Source organism: Neomonachus schauinslandi, chromosome 7, assembly GCF_002201575.2.
Source record: "Neomonachus schauinslandi chromosome 7, ASM220157v2, whole genome shotgun sequence".
Lineage (NCBI taxonomy): Eukaryota > Metazoa > Chordata > Mammalia > Carnivora > Phocidae > Neomonachus > Neomonachus schauinslandi.
This window is the reverse complement of record NC_058409.1, coordinates 26,695,955-26,716,702: the sequence shown is the minus strand read 5'-3', so window position 1 is coordinate 26,716,702 and position 20,748 is coordinate 26,695,955. Positions and strand designations below refer to the sequence as shown.

Below are 20,748 nucleotides of genomic sequence, written 5' to 3'. Positions count from 1 at the left end.
GTCAAGGCACAGCCCATACACAGTCCGTCTAGTAGTTCCAAACCACAGCTCCTTCCCTCTCACTGGCAAGCTGCCTCCCGACCTGCCAGGAGTGGTGGGGGCCCGCCTTCCAGGAGGCCGGGTTTTCCCTGAGCCACCTCAGGTCTAAGCCAGGCCAAGGGCCCAGGTCCTGAGCTCTGGCATTTCCGTTAGCCCTACTTTAAGAGAAGGGAGATGTTCATTTCACCTCAGAGTTGTTGGGATGTTTGACATTCAAGTCCAGCTCTGTTTGTGTGCCTGTAGCAACCTGAGCACCACCTCAGGCATCGTGTGGCGCTCAGGGCTAAGAGACAGCCCACGCTCCGCCTTCCAGGAGCTTCTAGTAATGAGTTCACTCATGAGTAGAGAACAAGGGCTGACATGGACGTAACCACTAGAGGGAAAATGTGGGGCATAATAGACAGAGACACTGGCTGTAGCTGAGATTAATCCGGGCCCAGAAGTGGAGGGGTCTTGCAGGACACTTGGCTAAGTCCCCTGCTTCCAGTTCCATAGCCACGTAGGACCCCCTTCTGCTCTGTAATTGGCAGTCCCCCTTGGTCACTCTCAACAGTGGCCAGCAATCTTCAGATATTTTAAATTCCCCATACTGGGATTTAAAACTTCGTTTTCTGTCATTTCCGATGATAAGACAAAGGAGTAGTGACCTTATTCAAATTCAAATTCTGAAATCATCAGTGACACCGCGCCTGCCCCCGCCCCCCCGCCCCACGCCTCCCAGAGAATCAGATTCAATATGAGAATATGCACAGAGCCCGGAAATCTTGCTCCCCAGGTCCCCTGCTCTATCCTTCGCTGCAGACAGCCACGTGGTCCCTGGGGGAGGAGTGGCTGGGACTTCCTAGGACTGGCCATCTTTCCTGGTCCTACCAGGCCGGTTTGTGTGTAGCCACAGGACCGCAGGATCCTTGTCAGACCTCTGCGCACATGGCCTATTTGTATGTCATGCTCACGGGGTTTCTTCTCCTGTGCAGGGGGAGCTATGGCCTTCGTTCTTGGCCGTTTCACTGTTGGCTTCTGTCCACTGGCCTGCCTGCCCAAGCCAAGCTGGTTACCCATGTGTCTCTCCAAAGTGCCTGCAGCAGTTTGTCCTCTTGCCCTCCCCACCCATTCCTCTCCCGGACATACACACATAGTAATCCCCCCACCCAAACACATGCTTTATAGTCCAGAGGTGGTTTTTAAAAAATATTTCGATGTATTTGACCGCAGCAAAACTGTTCTGCGGCTCAGGCCCTCAGCCTGAGGACTTGTGCTGAGCCTGGTGCACAGCGAACATGGGTGGAAAAGCAAGAGTAAGATGTGGGGGAGAGTGAGACAGTATTTGGTTAGCCGGGAGTTCTCCTGGCTGGTGGTAGTGGCCCCCCAAGGTGCAGTGTTCTGGGCTTCCAAGAGTGGGGCACCTCTTGTCGGGAAGGTGAGGAGTCCAGAGGGAACTGGGAATTCTCCAAGGAACTTGTTCTGTTTGCAACCACTCCCTCACTTCAGCAAAGCCATGAAGCTCCCCGCCCACCCCCCCACAGTTTCTCCAGAGATCCCATTCCCCAGGCAGAGTCAGAGACTGTCTTCTGGGGTCTTCTCTGCTCGCTGAATCAAAGCCCATAGAAATAGCTGGTTTTCCAATGAGGCACTTGCAAATATAAGTTCAGAAGCATCTATACTGTTGGGGGAAAAAATAGTGTGAATTTTAGGGATTTGAACATGTATATTTTTAAACAAACAAGAAAGGAAACTCATAGATCCCTTAAAAATATACTAATCCATACCACACCAAGTCAAGTGTTGCTTTCCCTTTTTTTTTCCTTTCCCTTCCTCCCTCAACAACCTCCTGCTACTTCACAGTGTAGGGTTTTGGGGTGGGTTTTTTGCGGGGGGAGGCAGGGAGTATTAGCTTAATTTGAGTTTTTATAAATAGCATTTGCTTAAAGTTAGATGCAAAGATGCAATACTTACATGATAGCATAGTCAAACCCTTTACCTTGTCCTGAATCCTGACCGTTCCTTTGCCTTCCTGGAGCGCCCCTCCCCCTTCAGTCTGTGCCCAACCACACCCCTTCTCCCTGAATGCAGCACTTAGCGCCCTCGCCCTGATGCTGGTCTCTTCTCTGCCTCTATCCCAGCCCCAGAGTCTGTAGTGCCAGCAGCCCCACTGTGTGGGGTCCCCCCAGTGGGCTTCCTCCAGCTTCGGGGATGTTGGTGGCCCCTAAACCACCCTGCAGTGCTGGGAACCAGACCCCAGGAAGTCCCCGTGGAGAAAACTTCTTCCTCTCCCACCTTCCAGCTCTAACTAGAAATGGAGCCCACTGCCCTGTGGCAGGGCCTGGCTGAGTCTTTCCCCAGCCCAGCGTATGACCAGATTCATTTCCCCACGTGCTTGCTCAGAGGATGAGTTTTGGTTTAAGCGGGTCCATTTTTTTGAGAATCTCCTGAGTGCTTCTGGGAATGAGAAATGTGGGTTTATATTTCTGGTGCTCATAGAGTGTCAGGTTTTCTGTTTGGTTTTGTTTTCAACAAAACATTTTGCCCCAGAAATTCAGTGCCTTGGAGCCAAGTTGCCAAGGGCCTCCCTGCCAAGTGTCTGCACACGGCCCTCTCGTCTGAGCGCGCGCCTGGACAAAGGCTCCTGCCCTGCTGGGCCCTGCAGCTGCGGGCCACTCTTCCAGCCTCCGTCGCAGTTGGTCCCGGGCACCAGCTCCTCTGGGGTCTGCTTGGGCATTGCTCTTTGCTGCAGCTGTGAGGAATTCATGTCACTGAAGGATAAGCATCTTCACTGAGAGCGCACAAGCGCGAGAGCGCGAGCACTTTGCTGCAGGCATTTGTACCTAAGAATAGGAAGGGAAAGGGTAGGACCCGGGACGGTAGTCCTGGGCCGGCTAATTCTTCTTACCCCTCTGACAGCTGAATCTAGAATTCAGGGCTCCTCTCAGCCAGAGGGTTGCCATAGCAGTGGGAGAACTGTGAGGAGGGAGCACATTCGGTGGCTCTCCAGAAAGAGCCAGTTGGTTTCGTGCTCATGGAACTGGGGGAAATCCTCGACCCAGTGGGGCCCCAACAAAGTGTAACACTCACTCGAGAGCTGCTCTTTCTCTCCCTGGCTCTCACCAGAACTTCAGCATCACATGACTAATAGGCATGCAAAATTAGATGTTCCTAAGCAACAGACCACCTCGCTCTTGGCCCCCTCTGCGCAGGGCAGCGGAGCCAGCCAGCCAGGAGTCAGGGTGAGGGGAACAGCCTTAAAGACCCATGGCCCCTTGGAGGACAACAGCAGAGCTGCTAGGGCTTTCCCAGACGAGCTAGGACTTGTGTACCATCCCGGGGCTCGAAGAGGAGGTCACATATACCGCCCCCACCCCAGCAGTGAGTACTCTGATTCTGGGTCCCGCTAGCAGCTGTACTTCGTTTCTTCAAAGGGGAGTGGACCCGCTGGTCCACATGGCTTACGCCTCCCTTTTGCTCCAAGCCTCACCCAGCAGGTCCTGGACCCTCAGCCTAGCTTGCTTCCTTCCAGCATCCTGAGCAGCACTCGAGTCTTGTTTGAGACGGATTCGTTTTAGCCAGCGACTCCCCATTCCCCTGTGTGCCCAGTGCACCTGGAGTGTCCACTGCCCTTCATCTGTATCCCAAGGCACACTTCTCTGTGACTTCCCGGCTGTCCTGTTATTTCCCACCTCATGCTTTTCTTTTCAGCTGAACCTTATTCACAGTGAAATCAGTAATTTAGCCGGCTTTGAGGTGGAGGCCATAATCAATCCTACCAATGCTGACATTGACCTTAAAGATGACCTAGGTAATTGGGGATGGGGTTTGGCACCGCCAGCTGTCAGATGATAAGTTATGGAACCCAGAATTTAGGCTCCTCATCTTCTCAAACTTCAGGTGGGCAAGCCAAATTTCCAAATCCGAGATGGACATTTGAGGGTAAACCCTGAATGTTTACTCACTCTGAGCTATTTCAAATGGAAATGTCTGATGACGTTTCATTAAGTGCAATTGGCTACTTTCCCCTTGATTGTCAATATATTGCCATCTAAATTCTCTTCCATAGTGATCATACTGACTGCTGGTTACTTGGGAGGGATTTTTAAAAAATGTGTTTGTTTTTTTTTTTTTAGAACTGAAAAATCTCAGGTTGCTACAAAATGATAGTTTCTCCATTTAAGCCTTAATTAGAAATGACAAAGCTTGAACGCACTTGAAAAGGAAAAGACAATTAAACTGCATCAGTATATCGTCCTGAATCCACCAGCAAATTGGTTTCCCCCAAATTTACCACCTACTCAGTATTTTCTACGACCAAAAACAGTATATGACTGTATGCCTACTTTATGAATTATTTGATTATTAGAGGATGATACTAAACAGAAGGGCAACATCTCTTTCTGAGTGAGTTCCTACAGAGGAAAACTCTGCCCCAGAGCCCTGGTGTCTCCACGGCTCAGGGCAAGCGAAGAGGTACCCCTCAGGTGTCCCAGTCTGTGGCTTGATGTTTGCACAGAGGAACTGTCAGCTCAGGGGCTCAGTGAAGCCTCCTGTCCTCTTAGCTGTGAGCCTTGCCAGGGGCAGCAGATGAGCAGATGCCCACTGGGGCAGCCTCCTGCCTGATGCTGACCTAGGTATGTTTTGAAAGCCTTTCGTTCCCACCTTTGGCTACCTTTGTCAGGTGGCAGCATCTCTTACTGGCAGAGATGCTCATTCTAGAGCCTGGGCCCAACCCTCACAAATTTGGTAGAATTGTGGGCTGGAAACAAGGGAACAGGGACTCAAGAATGCCCTGCCCGAACTCATTTTCCACCCATATACTTTCTTTATACAGATGTTTTCTTTAAAAAAAAAAAAAAAAGGCCACAAGCTAGAAAAAGCAGGGATCGTATCCAAAGTACATTTTATATGTAAAATACATGAAAATAAGATCGACTCGAATAAATGGCAGACCTGGAAAAATATTTTTACATGTTGAAGGGGACGATAAAGGCAGTTCTCTATGCACACATACTGTTTTCTTGGTTTTCAAGAGATGTCCCTCGAAGACAGACAAAACGATGCGTGTCCCAAGACTAAAACTGCAGCTCTGAAAGCTGCGGCCGACAAAATGGAGAAACTTGTCGTTGTGGTTGGCCTGATAGTCCACATTTTTTTTAAAACAGATGCCATGTTTTTAGTAGTCTTCTCAGCGGGGTACCAGTTTTGTAGGCTTTTGCGAAGTGAAATGGGGCATTCGTTGTTTTGTTATTTCTTTTAATCTTTGGAAATGATCTCATGTGTGTGTTTCTCTTTTTTTGGACATGTCATTCAAATGTTTAATTTAAACATGTCACATTTGATATTCCTCCTCCTCCTCCTCCTCCTCACCCCCATCCACATGTGCGCACACTTCGTGGACTGATTGCCCCTTGGGCTCGTATGTTGGAATCGACCAGGTAGGCCAGCCCTGCCGTTGGGCATTAGTAAATGTGCCTGTGCGTGGGTCTCGGGCCAACACGGTTGATACACATTTGTTTACCTGTTATAGTTGCAAGTTGTACAGGCTGACATTGCCTCGATCGACAGTGATGCTGTCGTTCACCCGACAAACACTGACTTCTACACCGGTGGTGAAGTAGGTAATGCCTAGCCGGGTGCTGCCGAGTGTGTGTGTGCATGGTCAGTCGGCCGCCGCAGACAGCTTGATCCTTTGACAGCTATGCAGGGCTGCATTCATTTCACACTTCCAGCTGTCCTGACCTTCCCAAGGCCTCCCGTCCCTGGGCTGTGAACACGAGAAACCACAGCTAGCTGTCAGCCAGGGTGCATCACGCAGCTCCCAGGTGGGGCACACTTCTGGTTTGGAAACTGGTTCGGCAACGTCATTTCGGCATTTGCTTCACGAGGCACGGCTTTGTTGGAGACTGGGTTCACCCTCGATTTCAGCTGCGAGGGGGATGCAGCCAGGTGGGCCGAGTGGCTTCCAAGACCACCTCGGTGCTGTCTGTGGACCAGGCACACAGGGATGCCCGGGCACAGGTCTCTGCTCCCCCGCCCCCCCCCCCCCCCCCCCCCTCCGGGTCCCAAAGCCCCCTCCCCCAAAAAGGGCCTTAAAGCCTCAGGGGCACGCTGAGAACACACTGGGCTTCTCAGACCTTAGCTGCACAGAAGTCATCTCATTCTGGTGTGGGATCCCTAGACGATCCTAGACCCAGAAGGCCCCTTCCTGTTCACTTGGCTTGCGGCGCTCACCAGCGGAGCGTGGGGTGGGGGAGACACAGGGCAGACTTGCTGCATGAATGGCAGGGAGCGCCTGCTTGAAGAATACGCTGCCGGGCTTCTGTGACCAGGGGACCGGTCCGGATGTTTTGGCAAAAAGGCACAGGGTTAGAGCTAGGTGGCAGGGGCTTGAATCCCAGCCTTGCCGTTTACCAGTTATGAGGGCTGGACGAGTAACTTAACTCCTCAGTGCCTCGGTTTCCCTATCGATGAAAGAGTGATCATGATGAGAATGACGTTCTTATAAGCAAAGCACCTTGTTTTGTGCCTGCCCCATGATGGGTACTTCCTGCCTGGTCTCACCCTCACGTGCATCTAGGATTTTACCTCGGGACAGGATTGTGCCTGTCCCGAGAGCAGCACTCTGGCTGTAGATTTGAACACCACGTCCTAACGCAGTGCCCTTTCTAATAAAGGGCAAAAGTGAAGTCAGCCTGGAGGCTGAGGCTCCCGGGATTTTCCTGAGTGTCCCAGACACTGGAAGCACAAACAGTGTAGCCATCTGTCCGGCTCTGTTTAGTGTCACTGGCAAAGCCTGCCGTTCCCAGTCCGCCCTAGCCACCGCGATTTGGGCTGATTGCTCTCCTGGGCATTTTGGATCTCGGACGTGGATGGAAAAGACACACTGGCCGGGAAGTTGGGACTCGCTAAGGCGTCCTGGCCAAAATGAAATCAGGCTGTAGGCAATTAAAATAAACTCCACTTTCACAAGATCTTGGAGGAGTTTAAGAGCTCCTAAGTCAGGCAGCTTAAGAGAAAGATACTCCCTTTCTTAACCAAATGAAAACTTGATGGGAGGGAAGTACTTATTTGGAGGAAAATAAACAGAACAGCAAAGGGCTTATCTTTCTGCCAGGAGTGACTAAGGCCTGGGTTCACCCTGCCATCCAGGACTTGGGATGAAATGGAAATGAGCAAGCTCCCAGGGCAAAAGTATCTCCCCTAGGCCCAAGCAGAAGGGAAAGGGACTTTCTTTACTGGGGAAGGTGTGTGTTCAGCAGGATTCGAGGTGCCCGGGGGTAGAACTGGAGGCTTTGAGATGGGGGCAGGAGCCAGTTTTGGGGTAACGACATAGTCCTTCCAGAACCACAATCACAACTGGTCTCCTCTGAATCGTGACAGTGCTAATCCTTTGCCCTGTGATGTGCTTGCCCTCCCCTCCCCACCCGCCCTCCCGCCCCACTGAGATGTACAGGGGAGGCATGATTAGCCTCGGTGACCTGGCCGTCACCTGGCTCCGAGAGCTTGCCCAAGGTCACGTGTCACATCACTCGCAGACGCTGTCACAGCTGGAAAGGAACCTCAGCCGGTCCAGACAGCTTTACTGGCCGAGGAGGACCCCAAATGACTGTGCCGGAACCCAGGTCTTCCAAAGCTCACCTCAGTGCTTTTTCTCAGTGAACCAGTCCAGACTAGTACTGAACCCACCTATCTTTTACATTTTCCAAAACAATGACAAACCAGATTCCTCCGTGGTCTCAATTGGTGCTAGCTCCCACTTGGATGTGTGAGAGGGGAAAAGAGGAAGCTAGGACATTTCTCCCACTGGGTGTGAAATTCCTGAGACCCGAGACTGCTGGAAGAAGGAATGCCAGTGCAGGAATGCTTAGCCCCGTGATTAACTCTTACCCATCACAGTTCTTTCTAACAGTGAAATAGACCACAGGCTTAGCCTGACATTTGTCCAAGCCTAAATTTTCGCTTAGGCTGTTTTGAACACTGATACTTATGCCTGCTTTCTAAGCATGAAATAATGTTCTTGTTCTCATGGGAGTAACACATGTTTATGCTTGGGGGCAAAGAAGCCAATTGCTTTACGATTAACCCTGAAGTGGAGCCTAAAAAGCAAGAGTCTTCCATGATGAGTGTTGACAATACAGTTGAAATGGGCCTGTTTCTTGTTACAAAGTACACGTGTGTCTACATGAACATGTGCATACATATGTGTGTGTAGGGGTCCCGTCCTGATCGCGGTGATTGCCTGCAACCTAGGGTTCAATTTTTAAGTTGGGAAATGCATTGAGTGTATTTTAACTTGCAAGTTTCACTTCTAATTAAAGCAAGATTTAATTACAAGTAAAAATTTTAAAGTAAACACTCTTCCTAAGATGAAACACCTTTAATGCTACATCAGCCCATTTTCTTAATACCGTATGCTTTAGAAAGGAGTTGGCAGTATTAATACAGTACTGATTTTATTTTGCCTTCCAAATTTCTCAGTTTGCCCCCAAAGAGCATGTCTGGTAGAGAATGCAGACCTAACATAGCTCCTCGTAGAGCAGACTTGTTTCCCTCCCTTGAGCTTGAGAACCGGTCAGCAGGGAAGGCCAGGTGTGGTGGGTAGCAGTGTTTGGGACCCAGCAGATTCAGACTTAAAGGTTCATTTTTCTTAGTTGCATGATCTTCCGAGTGAACCTGTAATTGGGCCTCACTCGCCTGGGTCGTATCCTTCAAGTCTGCACTTCCTGCAGCATGGAGGTGGCCATGGGGCCCGACCCTGCTCCCTCACGCCCATTCAGCCACCCTCTGTGATGCTGGTCTTTGTCAGGAATGTGCAGCAGATGCCACAGTGCTTAGAAGTCTCTGGAGCGGACGTATTTTCCCCTCCTGATTCCTGTGCCATTTAAAGCGTCCGTGACTGCTTTCCAAGACAGGCGAAGGCGTGAGGGTAGAGAGTCTCGGCTAATGAGGGATGCTGGCTCCCTCCCAAAGCATCCCACACTAATCTCTCCCCAAAAAGCCGGGCCTCCTCCCAGACATCTGAGGGCTCCCCATGGGTGACGGCCTGCTGGTCATGTGCATTCACACACCCCAGACTTGCTGCCAGTCAGTGCCTGCCATTCACCCTGATGCTGATGGGTGACCGTGCCCAGGCTGTGTGTGCTTCCCTCCCGATACTTCCTGGGGTTAGTTCGCTCCTCCAGAGCCAGTCTGCCAGGTTCCTCTACGATAAATGGACCTAGTCACGAAAGCGTGAATAACCCAAAGAGAATCTGGGCCGGTGCACTCCGATGCGCCCTGACACATACCGCAATGTGCCAAGTGCAGCTTAGAATTTTCCAAGATAAACGGTGAATCTTAAGGGGAGTATTTTATCCTCTTGTGAGGAAAAGTACTTTAAAATGTGCAAAACTGATGAATCAGAGCTTAAGGAAGACTGAGACTCCATTTTGGCCAAACCTGAGAGGGTGAGGACGTCACTGGTTTTGAACGCGGTTGGCTGCGCCACGCGGGGCCCGTAAGCAGCACGTGACGTGGAGGTTGGTCATCTCGTGTGGGCAGTCGGCTTTCACAGCAGGAACTGACCACTCAGCAGGACCCCTACCTCAAGAAAAGGGGCTGCCTACCTCCACTGGATTTAATCTTGAAAATCGGGCCCCGAACAGGCGGTCACCTTCCTTTCGTGCTGTACAAGCTCGCCTTTAAGCTCTGCTTCTGATGTTGCTTTCCTTTACCTAAAGTGATTCTGAGTCATTAGTGTGATGAAGGAAATACTGTCTGAGGCCTTTTTTTTTTTTTTTTTGTATTCAATATGACGCCAAAGCTGCAAAATAGGAACGAAGCATGGTAATAATGCTGGTCCAGAGGTGGCCAAATTTGTATGCTTCTTCTGGGCCTGCTGCCAAGAGCAGACCTGGCTCCCTAATGGGAGCACGGTATGCTTCCCCTACAGCCTCCGTACTCAGGGGTTCTCTCCGGAGACAGAGAAGGAAGTCTAGGGGAGGCCTAAGCCTCTGAAGCCAACACCACTGGTTGGTTTCTCACAGCAATGAGAAGCATGCAGGCCAGGCATGCTTGCAAGCAACAGGTGTGTCCCATGTCCCTCACATCTCTGGCCTATCACGGGTTACTCCGAGTCACCCCCAAATGTGAGACAGCAAAGACTGCTTGGTGGCAATTGGCCAGTTGGATCCTTTCTAAATGTCACTTAGATGACTTAACCAAGGCTTAGTTCGTGTTTTGCAGCCGTATGGAAATTTAGCTGGTCAGATCATTGGAAGTCTGTAATCACCTGACATGCTAAGTGTCTGTCTGTGCCCCGAGACGCAGAGTGGCCGTCTGACCTCACCCTGTCCTTGTCTAGGAAACACGCTGGAGAAGAAAGGTGGCAAGGAGTTTGTGGAAGCTGTTCTGGAGCTCCGAAAAAAGAACGGGCCCTTGGAAGTCGCTGGAGGTAAGCTGGGGAAGGGCGTGCCTCGTGCGGCATCAGGAGAACCGGGTCGTGAGGCATCTTGGGAGTTGAGAGGTGCATGGCCATGCACACCTGTGTCCGAGCTAGAGCCACAGAGAAGCCTGTCCGCTTTATGACGTGGACTTACCACATGCAGATTGTCAGGGGGAGCTTAAGGGTTGTGCAAACTGCCCTTCCACTTTCTTTATTGCTCAAAAGAGCTCTTGAATGTTTGATGTCTAGACCTCTCATTTTAAGGAATTACAGCAGCCAGGAGTTTGGCAAAGCTAAGAGTCGAGACTTGTCGATAGTGATACTGAGCCATCTGCGGAAGTGCTGGGGAAACATGCAAATGAATCCTTTTCATTCAGCCATCTGTGTTTTTAATGGGAAAAATCGAAGTAGACATTCTTCATTTGCCAGTCACACCTTATCTGTACTTGAGTCCACTGGAGGAATGGGGCTGGGAGCCCCCAAAAGGCAAACCTGAGGCTGCCAACATTGTGACATACTCGGTCAAGTGAGGTGGTTCAGGCTCTGCCTCTGGGAGGGTACAGAGAGAGCTCGCTGTCCTCTTGGCTAACATTCCTGGTGGTGATGCATCCTAATGCCAACTTCCCAAGGGTGGGCCTTGGCCCAGCGTCTCCCCGAAGAAGACTAGCTGGGGAGCAGTCCCCCGGAGGCGTCTGTGTTGGGCATCTGGTACCGTGTGCCCTGCAGAGGGACGGAACTCACTGTTTCGGTCTCATCCCCTCCAGCTGCTGTCAGCGCGGGCCACGGCCTGCCTGCCAAGTTTGTGATCCACTGTAACAGTCCGGTCTGGGGTGCAGACAAGTGTGAGGAACTTCTGGAAAAGACGGTGAAGAACTGCTTGGCCCTGGCCGACGATAAGAAGCTCAAGTCCATCGCGTTCCCATCCATTGGCAGTGGCAGGTAAGGACACACGGCTTGTGATGTCATTACCGGATGTACTGATCTGCTTATGTGGCCCATAATCGTGGAGCTCTGGCTGGTACGAGGTCCGCTGAGGCTGTCCTCAGGCCACCTGATGCGTCGAGAAGATAGGGAATAATACAAACATGAAGCAATGGTGAACAGCAATTGAAGGGACACAGTGAGACAGGAAGCCTGAGGCCAATAGAAATTTCTGGCGTGACAGCAAATGTCAGCACGGGAAGAGGCCTCAGGGTGTGCTGGGACCATCAGAGATGGTGGCTGAGAGAGTGAGCCTTGCAGGACACTAAGACTCAGATGTGGGGTGAGTGGGGAGGACAGGGCAGGTGTGAAGGCTGGGATGCTCGTGACGAGAGCACCCTCCCACAACCACACCATTCTCTGCCTCTCACCTTTGTTCTCCCAAGCGTCCTTGCCCTCCCCCAAACGTGCGTGCTCCACCTCTGTCTCCCTGTCCTGCTGTCGAGCTCAGGAGGGGTGGGCCTGAGTGGGCACTTAAGTAACCGTGAAACAGGGCTGGGCCCAGCCTACCTCCCAGCCTTGAACTATCCATGGTAGGCTCTGGGTGTGCGCTAGCAGAAATTAAAGGAGCTCTGAGAAGGGAGAGGGCTTTGGGAGCTCCACGGCATGCTGAAGAGGCCGTGCCCCACCGCCCATCCCATCACGGGGTCGTCCCAGAAGACTCGCTGTCTGGATTGGGCACCGAAGCCAAGGGAAACGGGCCTGCAGAGGCTGCTGTGTGGACATCTTGGGCCTGACAGAGGCCACAACCCCGGGCTCTGTCTTGGCCGTGGCTGCACCTGGGGCATCCCATCCGGACTGTGCGCCTCCCTGGGTCTCCGCCGTCGGCCCCTCCCAGTGCCTCAGGACGGCAGGGCTGTGGGACGAGACCACACCGACTTCCCTGGGCCCGCAGGCTGTGCCAGGGAGCCTGAGTATGGATCCTCAAACCCCTTCCTCACCTTTCTAGAAAGCTCCTCCTTTCAAAGCACTCCTCTTCCCAGCCCATGAGGAGGACAGAGAGTGGAGTTTGCTATTTCCATCTCGGGCAAGCTCTGTAATGGTGCCGTCATCCCGCACGCTGCCATCACCGAGGTTCCACACCTCGCCAGCCCTGGGCAGGTGTCCTGTCCCCTCAGCCTGGGGCGCACAGCTGCCGTAGGGCTGGCAGGACTTCCCCAAGGACGGATATGGGAGGAGAGCTGTGGCTAGAGCCTCTGTCCCTGCCTGCCTCCAGCAGCCGCAGGCCCTCCCAGGCTGCACGGGCCTCCCCTCCCCTGCCCTGGTCCTGTAGTTCCGAGCAGCCCTGGCATCCGGTACCAGGTCCTCCCTGGAGTGAAGGGCCCTCCGTCCTCTGTGCTAGTGCAGTGCGCTGTGTCCTCGGGCTTACTGGCAAAAAGCAGCCGGAGCACCCAAGCCGCTGTGGGGGGAGAGGAACCCGCAAGGGAGAAGTGCAAGCTCCCGCCAGCCCCCTGCCCTGAGGACGCGGAGTGCCACTCTACCGCCGAAGTCAGGGACGTCCAGAGCTATGTGATGACCCACTCGTTGGAGAGTTGCCTACACTTGCAACCACTATGCTTTTTCCTTCGCTTTCTTTTGCCAAAAGCCTATGTTGAACGTGACTGTAAAACACTTTTAAATGCCTCTTAAAAGCTAACAGAGATAGAGCATTGGAAGCCCCTCGGTGGGCGGTCAGAGCACGTGGCAGAGACAGAAGCGAGTGTCCTAAGGAGTCAGCAAGCACCCCGCAGCTTGAACGTTCCCCAGAACCAGGGAGATGAGTAATAGGTGCCAGAGACCATTCAAAACCATTTTTGACAAAGCGCTTGTGAACCAGAGTGTAAGTAGCCAGCTTCCTGCTTCTCCCACCTCCCATAAAAGGTCTGTTCTTCGGCACCGCCCCGCTGTGTGACCTTGGCTAAATGAGTTAGCCTCTCTGACCCTGGCCTGCCTTATCAGGGAGCAAGGCTCTGGGGACGGCCCTTCCTCACAGATGGCTCCGAGGCTCAATTAGTGCTTCGGATGCACTTTGATCTCCTCTGATGAAAGGTGCTTCTGAAGAAAGAAGCAACAGGAGCCTTTATTGGAGGCAATAATTTCATATTCTTTCATATGGGTAGTGGGAAACTTTTAATTGAAGCATAAAAGTAATTCTCTACATTTTTCACAGAGTAAAAAGTTTTTAAAAACAATCAGTTGAACGCTTTTAAGAGGCCAGAATGCCAAAGGCAAGCACGTGTGCTCAGCCCCCAGCCCCACATCTGTCGGGCAGACCTGGCCCCACGGAGCGGTGTAGACAGCCGCCCTGTCTTTCATGAGCAGAGATTGGGATTACACCAGAGCCGGCCCGTAAATCACGGTGGGTTTTAGGAGGGGAAATAAAACAGCTTGTTTGTGGCATCCAGTGTCTCCGGCATAAAAGTCCCATTGGAATTAAAACAGTATAAATGCAAACATGTTGGTAAAGAGCAGTGGGAACACTTTCTCTCCGCCCAGGCCGGCCTCGGGGAAGCCACCTCTGGCATCTGGACCTCCTGTCTGTGGGCACTGCGGTCATGGTATTTATGGATACCCCCACTCCGTCAGCTCTGTTTGACATTCGGGGGCGACTCGTCTCTGGAGGGGTAGTATAAAGGGAATAAGTACTTTGGGGCTTTGATTAAACTCTGCTTAGATTTATGAGCTTAAAAGAACCGCCAGGTTTTTTTTTCAAGCTTCCATTTATGGGTATTGCTTGAATCCAGGTACTGTGCTAAGCCCCCGGTCTGCGTTATTGCCCACTGGCATTAATTCTACTCAAAGTAAAAACGAACGAACAAAAAACAAAAACAAACCAAAAAATATGGAAGCTGAGAGGGGTTAACTCACTCACCTGAGGTGCCACAGCTTGGACTGGGTAGAGCCAGAATTTGAGGGGAAGTCCTTGGCATCTGTGCTGGTGAAATGAGGCACATGGAACCCCTTCCTTCTGTCCCCATTGGTCAACAGACCCCTTTTGCCCTCCAGCAGATGATCGCCCCACTGCTTGAGCACTCTGTAGGAGTGGATTTTAGGGAACCTTGGAAACCCCACCTTGGAATTCCCTGACCTCGCCCTCAGCCTCCCTCCACCCTGGAGTGAGCACAGTGGGTTATGCTCCCTGGCCCGTCCGCATGCCGTCCAGAACTACAGCCCACTGCTCTCCCCTGCTGGCCCACTCTTAACCTCTGGAGAGAGTGGCCTTCAGGTGGGGCAGCTCGACACAGGCAGTTACTCAAAGCCACACAGAACATGGCAAAGTGGAAAGGCCCAGTAGCACAGTGTGAGGGATACCTAATCCTAGCAGCAAAGTGACCACCCGGGGGCACGCGTTCCCAGCATCACCCAACGTTCTGTGCCCTCCAGCCCTACCCTCTCCAAGACCGCCAAGACAGACAGGTGGACCGATCTAGCATGGAAACCCAAGTCCATCTAGAACCCACCTTTAATCCCACCCTGCCTTCCAAGGCAAGCTCCCAGACTGACTCGTCCAGAAAGTCTGCCTGCACTTTTCCATCTCCCAGGACATGGCCTCTCCCCCACAGGATTCTCCACGGTCCCTCATCAGCCTGTTCAACACCGCTCCTGGCCTAGAGTCCTTCCTGTGTGCCTGCCAGCCCCACAGAGGAGCTCTCCGATAACAGGGGTGCTTGGCGGTGCCCCATCCAAGGTGGGGGTTCAGCAGTGCTGGAGGAACCCTCTTCTCTGATATGGCCCTGGTGAGCCCAGAACCCCTGCCATCCCGATGGAATGGAGAGACAACCGATATGGAGCCCCCTGACCATTCCTGACCAGGCTGACCCAAAGGGCGCCAGATCAAGAAAGCCCCTGTGGTCCCCTGGCACCCATCTGGGGGAGCTGAGGCCCAAGGCACTTGGGAAGGGCTGTCCCAGACAACTGGAATGACTTCAGGGGAAGCTCGACATCTCCTTAGTCTGCTCGAAGTCGAAGACACTGGCTGCAGAGAAACTTAAGGCACAGGCTGGACCCACAGCCCCTAACAGGCCCCATAGCGCCCAAGGGGTGATAGGAGGGACACCCACCTGTTGGGGGCAGCAGCATCCTTGGCATCACTGCCCCGTGTACCCTTGAAGTACCTCTAATGCTTGGAGAGGCTAACGCCCCTGCCCCAGGGCCGCTGGGATTCAAACCCCAACCTGATGCTAGAACAGAAGCCCCAACCCCCTCTTGCTCTGCTGTGTCTTGGGGGGCGGGGGATCTCTGGTCTTCAGAAGATGGACAGTGACGGTCACAGGGGCAACAGGCCAGAGCTGGGGGAGGAGGGCCCAAAGACTTGGCCAAGCAGGGAGGGCCATTCAGGGCGGCTGCAGCGAAGCAACCAGCAGGGGACCCAAGCAGCCAGGAAGCCGGGAGAGGAGCAAGACCCCACAGGCCACTGGTGCTCCTGGAGCTGGCCCATGCCGCACCGGGGCCCCCGCGTCTCCCTGCCACACTGGGCGTGCCGGCAGGAGTGGCTGACAGCCCTCCAGAGCGACTAGGCATCGCACACCGGCCAGCAGCTTTCCGGGGGCCGGAGCCCGCACGGTCGGCCCAGGGAAGGTGCAGAGGCCAGCGCGGTCACGGGGCCTGGGAGGAAGGCGGTTTCCCACCACGTGAGCCTTCTCAAAGACCCTGCAAGACTGCCTGCTGGATAGATACCGTGACCGATGAGGACGCCGGATCCCGCTCACCACTCCCAGCCTCCTGGCACAGTAGGTGCGTGGACTCCCCACCCCACTTCCCCGGACGGGCAGCAAGCCGCAGAGGCAGGGCCTGGCCTCACACCCTGTGTGGCTCCACGGCCCGAGCCCCGAAAGGCCCTGCTGCTCCGCCCAGGCCACTGCGTGCCCCGCAGCCACCCCTGACGTGAGGACACCGCTCCGTTTTGCTACAAACACTTGGAACTGCGGCTCCGCGAATCCACTTGGCAGCCCTGACAACATAAGGAAAGCTCGTACCTTCCCCAGTCCTTCCTGGCGGCCTGTGCAGTCCGGAGCAGCCGCGCTCCCGTGGCTGGCGTTCTGGAGGCCGTGGCTGCCTAGGACAGAGGGATGGGCTTGTTAAGGGGAGGCGTTCCTGGAAACACGTGAGACTCACTCGTGCCCGGCAGTGAGCTTCAAAGAGGACACCAGCCCTTGCCCCGTCAGCCATGGGGCCCGCAAGGTTCGGATACTGCAGGCCTGACACCTCGGGCCCCTGCCTCTCTGCCCCGCTTACAGGTTCTTTTTTTTTTAAAGATTTTATTTATTCATTTGAAAGAGCACAAGCAAGGGGAGCAGCAGGCGGAGGGAGAGGGAGAGGGAGAAGCAAGCTCCCCGCTGAGCAGGGAGCCCGACGCGGGGCTCGATCCCAGGACCCCGGGATCATGACCTGAGCCGAAGGCAGACGCTTACCCGACTGAGCCACCCAGGTGCCCCCGCTTACAGGTTCTTAACCGTGGGGCCCACCCTGTGAGCTCAGATTAGGAAGCCCATGCCGGCTCCATGGGAACAGTGGTGTTCTCAGGTGTTCCCTCGACCTGCTGAATCGGACTCGCCAGGTGGAGCCCAGCACCCTGCATGGGGACAAGCCCTCTGTGATCCTGACAGAAAACTGACAACAGTTGACGTAGAGGGACGGGAAAGAACCTTCCCTCACTGGCCATCACACACCCCTTTTCAGGAGCGCGAAGCGGAGGGGCATGGAAAGCTAGAGGAGGAGGTCTGTGTCAGAAAGTGCTGGAGTCCGGCAGCAGTGACAGGCGTGCTCTTGGTCAGCAAGGGCAGAGGGGCCGGAGTGTCTGCATGGACTGCGGGTGAGGGCAGCCGACAGAGCCGGGCCCCCGGGCCAGCCTCAGTGCAGGTGCAGGAGGAGGTGGGCGCGACCATCCGGCCGCTCAACAGACTGCAGGGAAATTCTATGGGTCCTCACCTGAGGCCAGCTCACCCTGCGGGTGTGACGCACACACGGACGGAAGGGCGCCCTCGCTGCGGGGAGCTGGGCTTCCAGGGCTGAGACCGACCCCTCGTGGCCCCGCCAGCCAGGCCACGTCCACACACGAAGCTCCGCATGGTCCAGAAGCCCCCAGCGTGCCCTTGGCTGGAGCCCCGGCTACTTCCCGTCCTGCTGCAGCTTCCACGAGCTCCCCAGTCCTGCAGACCGGGCCACTGGCTGCCTCCTCCCCAGGCTTTTCTCAGCAGACATGAAACGAGGGGCTGTGATGTGGCAGCCCCTTTGGGCAGCAGCTGAACTTACAGCAGGAAAATAAATATTTGCTCTTTGTAAGAGCCCTTATTCCAGTGACCCCATGACCCTGTCTCTGCACAAAATCTGGCCCTGGTCCCATTCTCAGGAGAGGGACTGGGTGAAGGGCAGCCCCTACGCCCTCATGTGCCCACAGTGGGTATGAGTTGGACTCCCCACAGCACTCACGGGAACATCCTCACTGCAGAGGCCTCCCCCCACAAAAAAAATGGAAGATCACGTTTACGTCCTCCAGCACTTGCCACCACATGCCTTGTTCCGGACAGCCTATTCTGTGAAGACTGTCAGGTGTGGCAAGGACAGCTGCTTCCCCAAACGGGCTTGCAGATCTGAGAGGGGACGGGTGGGGGAGGGGAATGCCTTGCCTTGTGGGTCCCACTGGTCCCCACTCATGGTCTCCACCACCTTCCATCCGCTCCCGCCTGCTGGTCACCCTCCCTCCTCTGGTGGTAGACCCGGCACCCAGGGTGGGCTCCAGAGGAATCCGGGCCTCACGGCACCGTGCGGGCTGGCACGCGTGTCCCTCTCTTCCTTCAGCCTCAGTCAGGCTCCGCCTGGACGGGCTTGCGTGTGCGGGCGGCCCTGTGGGAGCGGCGCCTCTGTGATGGATCCTTCACACCCCACTGTGGCCCATAGGCCACTCTGCACAAGCCGGGCACATGCCCTGGGTGACATCCCTTGTCTGCTAAGAATGAGCTTCACTTGCGAAGCATCCAGAAGTTACTGGGGATCCGTGTTCCAGCTGGGCGAAGCCCTGTTTGATGCAAAGTGGGTCACCAGAGTGGTTTTCACCTGGGGCTCTGAGCTGCTGGGTCCCGACAGCAGTGGAGTAAGTGTGGCTCTCGCCAGGGGAGCCAGCGAAGGTAGTTCAAAACTCCCAGGCACTGAGTGAGGAAGGCTCAGAGGGTTAAGGGAGACCCCGCACCGTACGCACTTGGAAACCTCTCACCTAGGGGCAGGTATCCCAGCTGAAGGGGAGGTGCAGCCTTGCCCCGTCATGGGAACAGTGGGTTGGCCCAGCACCTGGGCTGCCAACAGGGCCCAGGCTCAGGGGGTTCGAAGGCTGTAGACCTGCCAGTGAAAAAAGAAATCCCCATGAAAACGGGCCCCAGACTCCCACCCGAGTATCGGTCGGGAAGGATCTGAATCCAGGGCCACTGGCTCCACAGCCCACATTATTTCTGCCAGACGAGGCAAGCTGCTCTGCTCCTGCCACTGTCCCGGGTCACCTGGGTCCTGCACCTGCAGGGTTGACCAGGAACAGCCTCAGGCACACTTGAGAGTAAGTGGTGTCAGTCTCTCTTGACCTCATTTGAGATTCTTGAGAATTCTGCGCACCTACCCCTGCTGCCATCACCACCTGACATTCATTTTAAGTGGAAATAGGTGTGAATTCACAGCCATTTGGCCTGGAGACTCGGATGCTGTCCCTCGAGATGCAGAGCCCCCTTGGCCAGGAGTTGTTCCCTGCACCCGCAGCTCCCCTGGGCCCTGGCCTTTGGACGGTGCGAGCTGGTGTGTTCTGGGATGCACTCCAGGCCAGCAGCCCCAGCACTGTGAAGTCTCAGGCCCACGTGAGGGGTGTAACCTTTCTACCTGTGTGCATGAAGAACAGCCCCGCCCCCGCCCCCCCTGGAGAAGCCCCGCCTCCAGCCGTCCCGGGGAGTGAGACCCACAGCTGTGCGTCCCCGTGCCAGTCACAGTGATGCCGGGAGGGGAAACCGAGGAGCTCCAGCCACCCTTGGGAGACTTAATGCCTAAAACGCAGATCCTGCCTGTCTGCTGGTTGCTCTCAGAACACCTGGCATGTCCCCTTTCTCTGAGGGCACCTAGAACATTCTCCACGTCCTAGCTCTCTGCCCACTTGTCGTTCCCTGGTGTGGCAGGCACTGGCCTTTGTATGAGCAGCCATAGGAACCCCCCGGGGTGGGCCATTGAGGCAACATGAGGCAAAGCACAACACCCGGCCTTGGGGGCCTCCGGGAGGGAGGGCGGGCGGCAGGGCCGTGGCCGCAGTGGGCTCTCTGGTTGCTGAGCACTTTTCTCTCCTGCAGGAATGGTTTTCCAAAACAGACGGCAGCTCAGCTGATCCTGAAGGCCATCTCCAGTTACTTCGTGTCAACAATGTCCTCTTCCATCAAAACGGTGTATTTCGTGCTTTTTGACAGCGAGAGTATAGGCATCTACGTACAGGAAATGGCCAAGCTGGACGCCAACTAGGCTGAGGAACTACAGAGCCAGCCTGCACCGTGCCCCCGCCTCCAATCTGAAAGAAAGAAAGAAAAATCCCCTTCACTCCTGTTGGGAGGCGGGACCCTTTCATTTCCAATTTTGCTCATCTAGGGAAAATAAGGTTTTGGTTTCCAGTTTAATTGTTTTTGACCTTCTAAAATGTTTTTACGTTAGCACTGATAGTTGGCATTACTATTGTTAAGCACTGTGTTCCAGACCGTGTCTGACTTTAGTGTAACCTAGGAGATTTTATAGTTTTATTTTAATGAAATCCTGCTTGACGCAGAACAGCGGGGAGAGCAGTGTCTTCTATGTGTGGCCGAATCCAGGAAGCCTGTTTTGTAACCGTGTGTCGTGGTGCTTTATTGTACACCCAGTGGCGTTCTTTTTACTATAATGTTTTTTTTTTTTCTCAAGAAGAAAAATCATGAATTTGCAGCAGACTTAATTTTTGTTTACTTTTTGTCTTAATGATGGATTTGAAAATGAAAGATTTAAAAGGCAGAACAGAATCTGTTGTCCTTAATTATATTTGCAATTTGGAATTTGTGTGAATTGATTTAGTAAAATGTTAAACTGCTGTTGTGACTGGCGTGTTTTAACTTACTGTGCCCTTGAGCCCTAGGTGGGCTCCTCTCATCACAGGATGGGGGGGGGCTGGGGCAGGGCAGCCGCCCACCCCCCACCCCCCCGAAACACCACCGGGCCACTGCTGCCTGGACACAGGCATCTTCAGTCCCTGATGGCTGGGAGGGGGGAGCTCATGTGAAGTCTCTCCTTCCATCCTTGTGACACTGAGCAAGGGTGTTCTCCCCATTTCGTGGATGAGGAAGCAGATCTACCGAAAG

The 20,748-nt window shown here is 54.1% G+C and overlaps 1 protein-coding gene across 5 annotated transcripts in view; it reads left to right on the top strand.

Annotated features, from left to right (window-relative positions):
• LOC110591142 (core histone macro-H2A.1) overlaps positions 1-20,481 on the top strand; it is an 81,632-nt gene extending 61,151 nt beyond the window's left edge. For 3 of the 5 annotated variants that reach the window (XM_044917169.1, XM_044917170.1, XM_044917171.1), the window contains exons 6-9: positions 3,730-3,829; positions 10,367-10,456; positions 11,212-11,386; positions 19,723-20,481. In XM_044917169.1, coding sequence (XP_044773104.1) covers positions 3,730-3,829; positions 10,367-10,456; positions 11,212-11,386; positions 19,723-19,888 — 531 coding nt within the window. In that variant the 3' untranslated portion in view covers positions 19,889-20,481. Of the gene's footprint in view, positions 1-3,729; positions 3,830-5,551; positions 5,643-10,366; positions 10,457-11,211; positions 11,387-19,722 lie in introns of all 5 variants that reach the window. The other 2 variants (XM_044917173.1, XM_044917172.1) reach the window with 1 other exon arrangement.
• Positions 20,482-20,748: the final 267 nt, after the last annotated feature.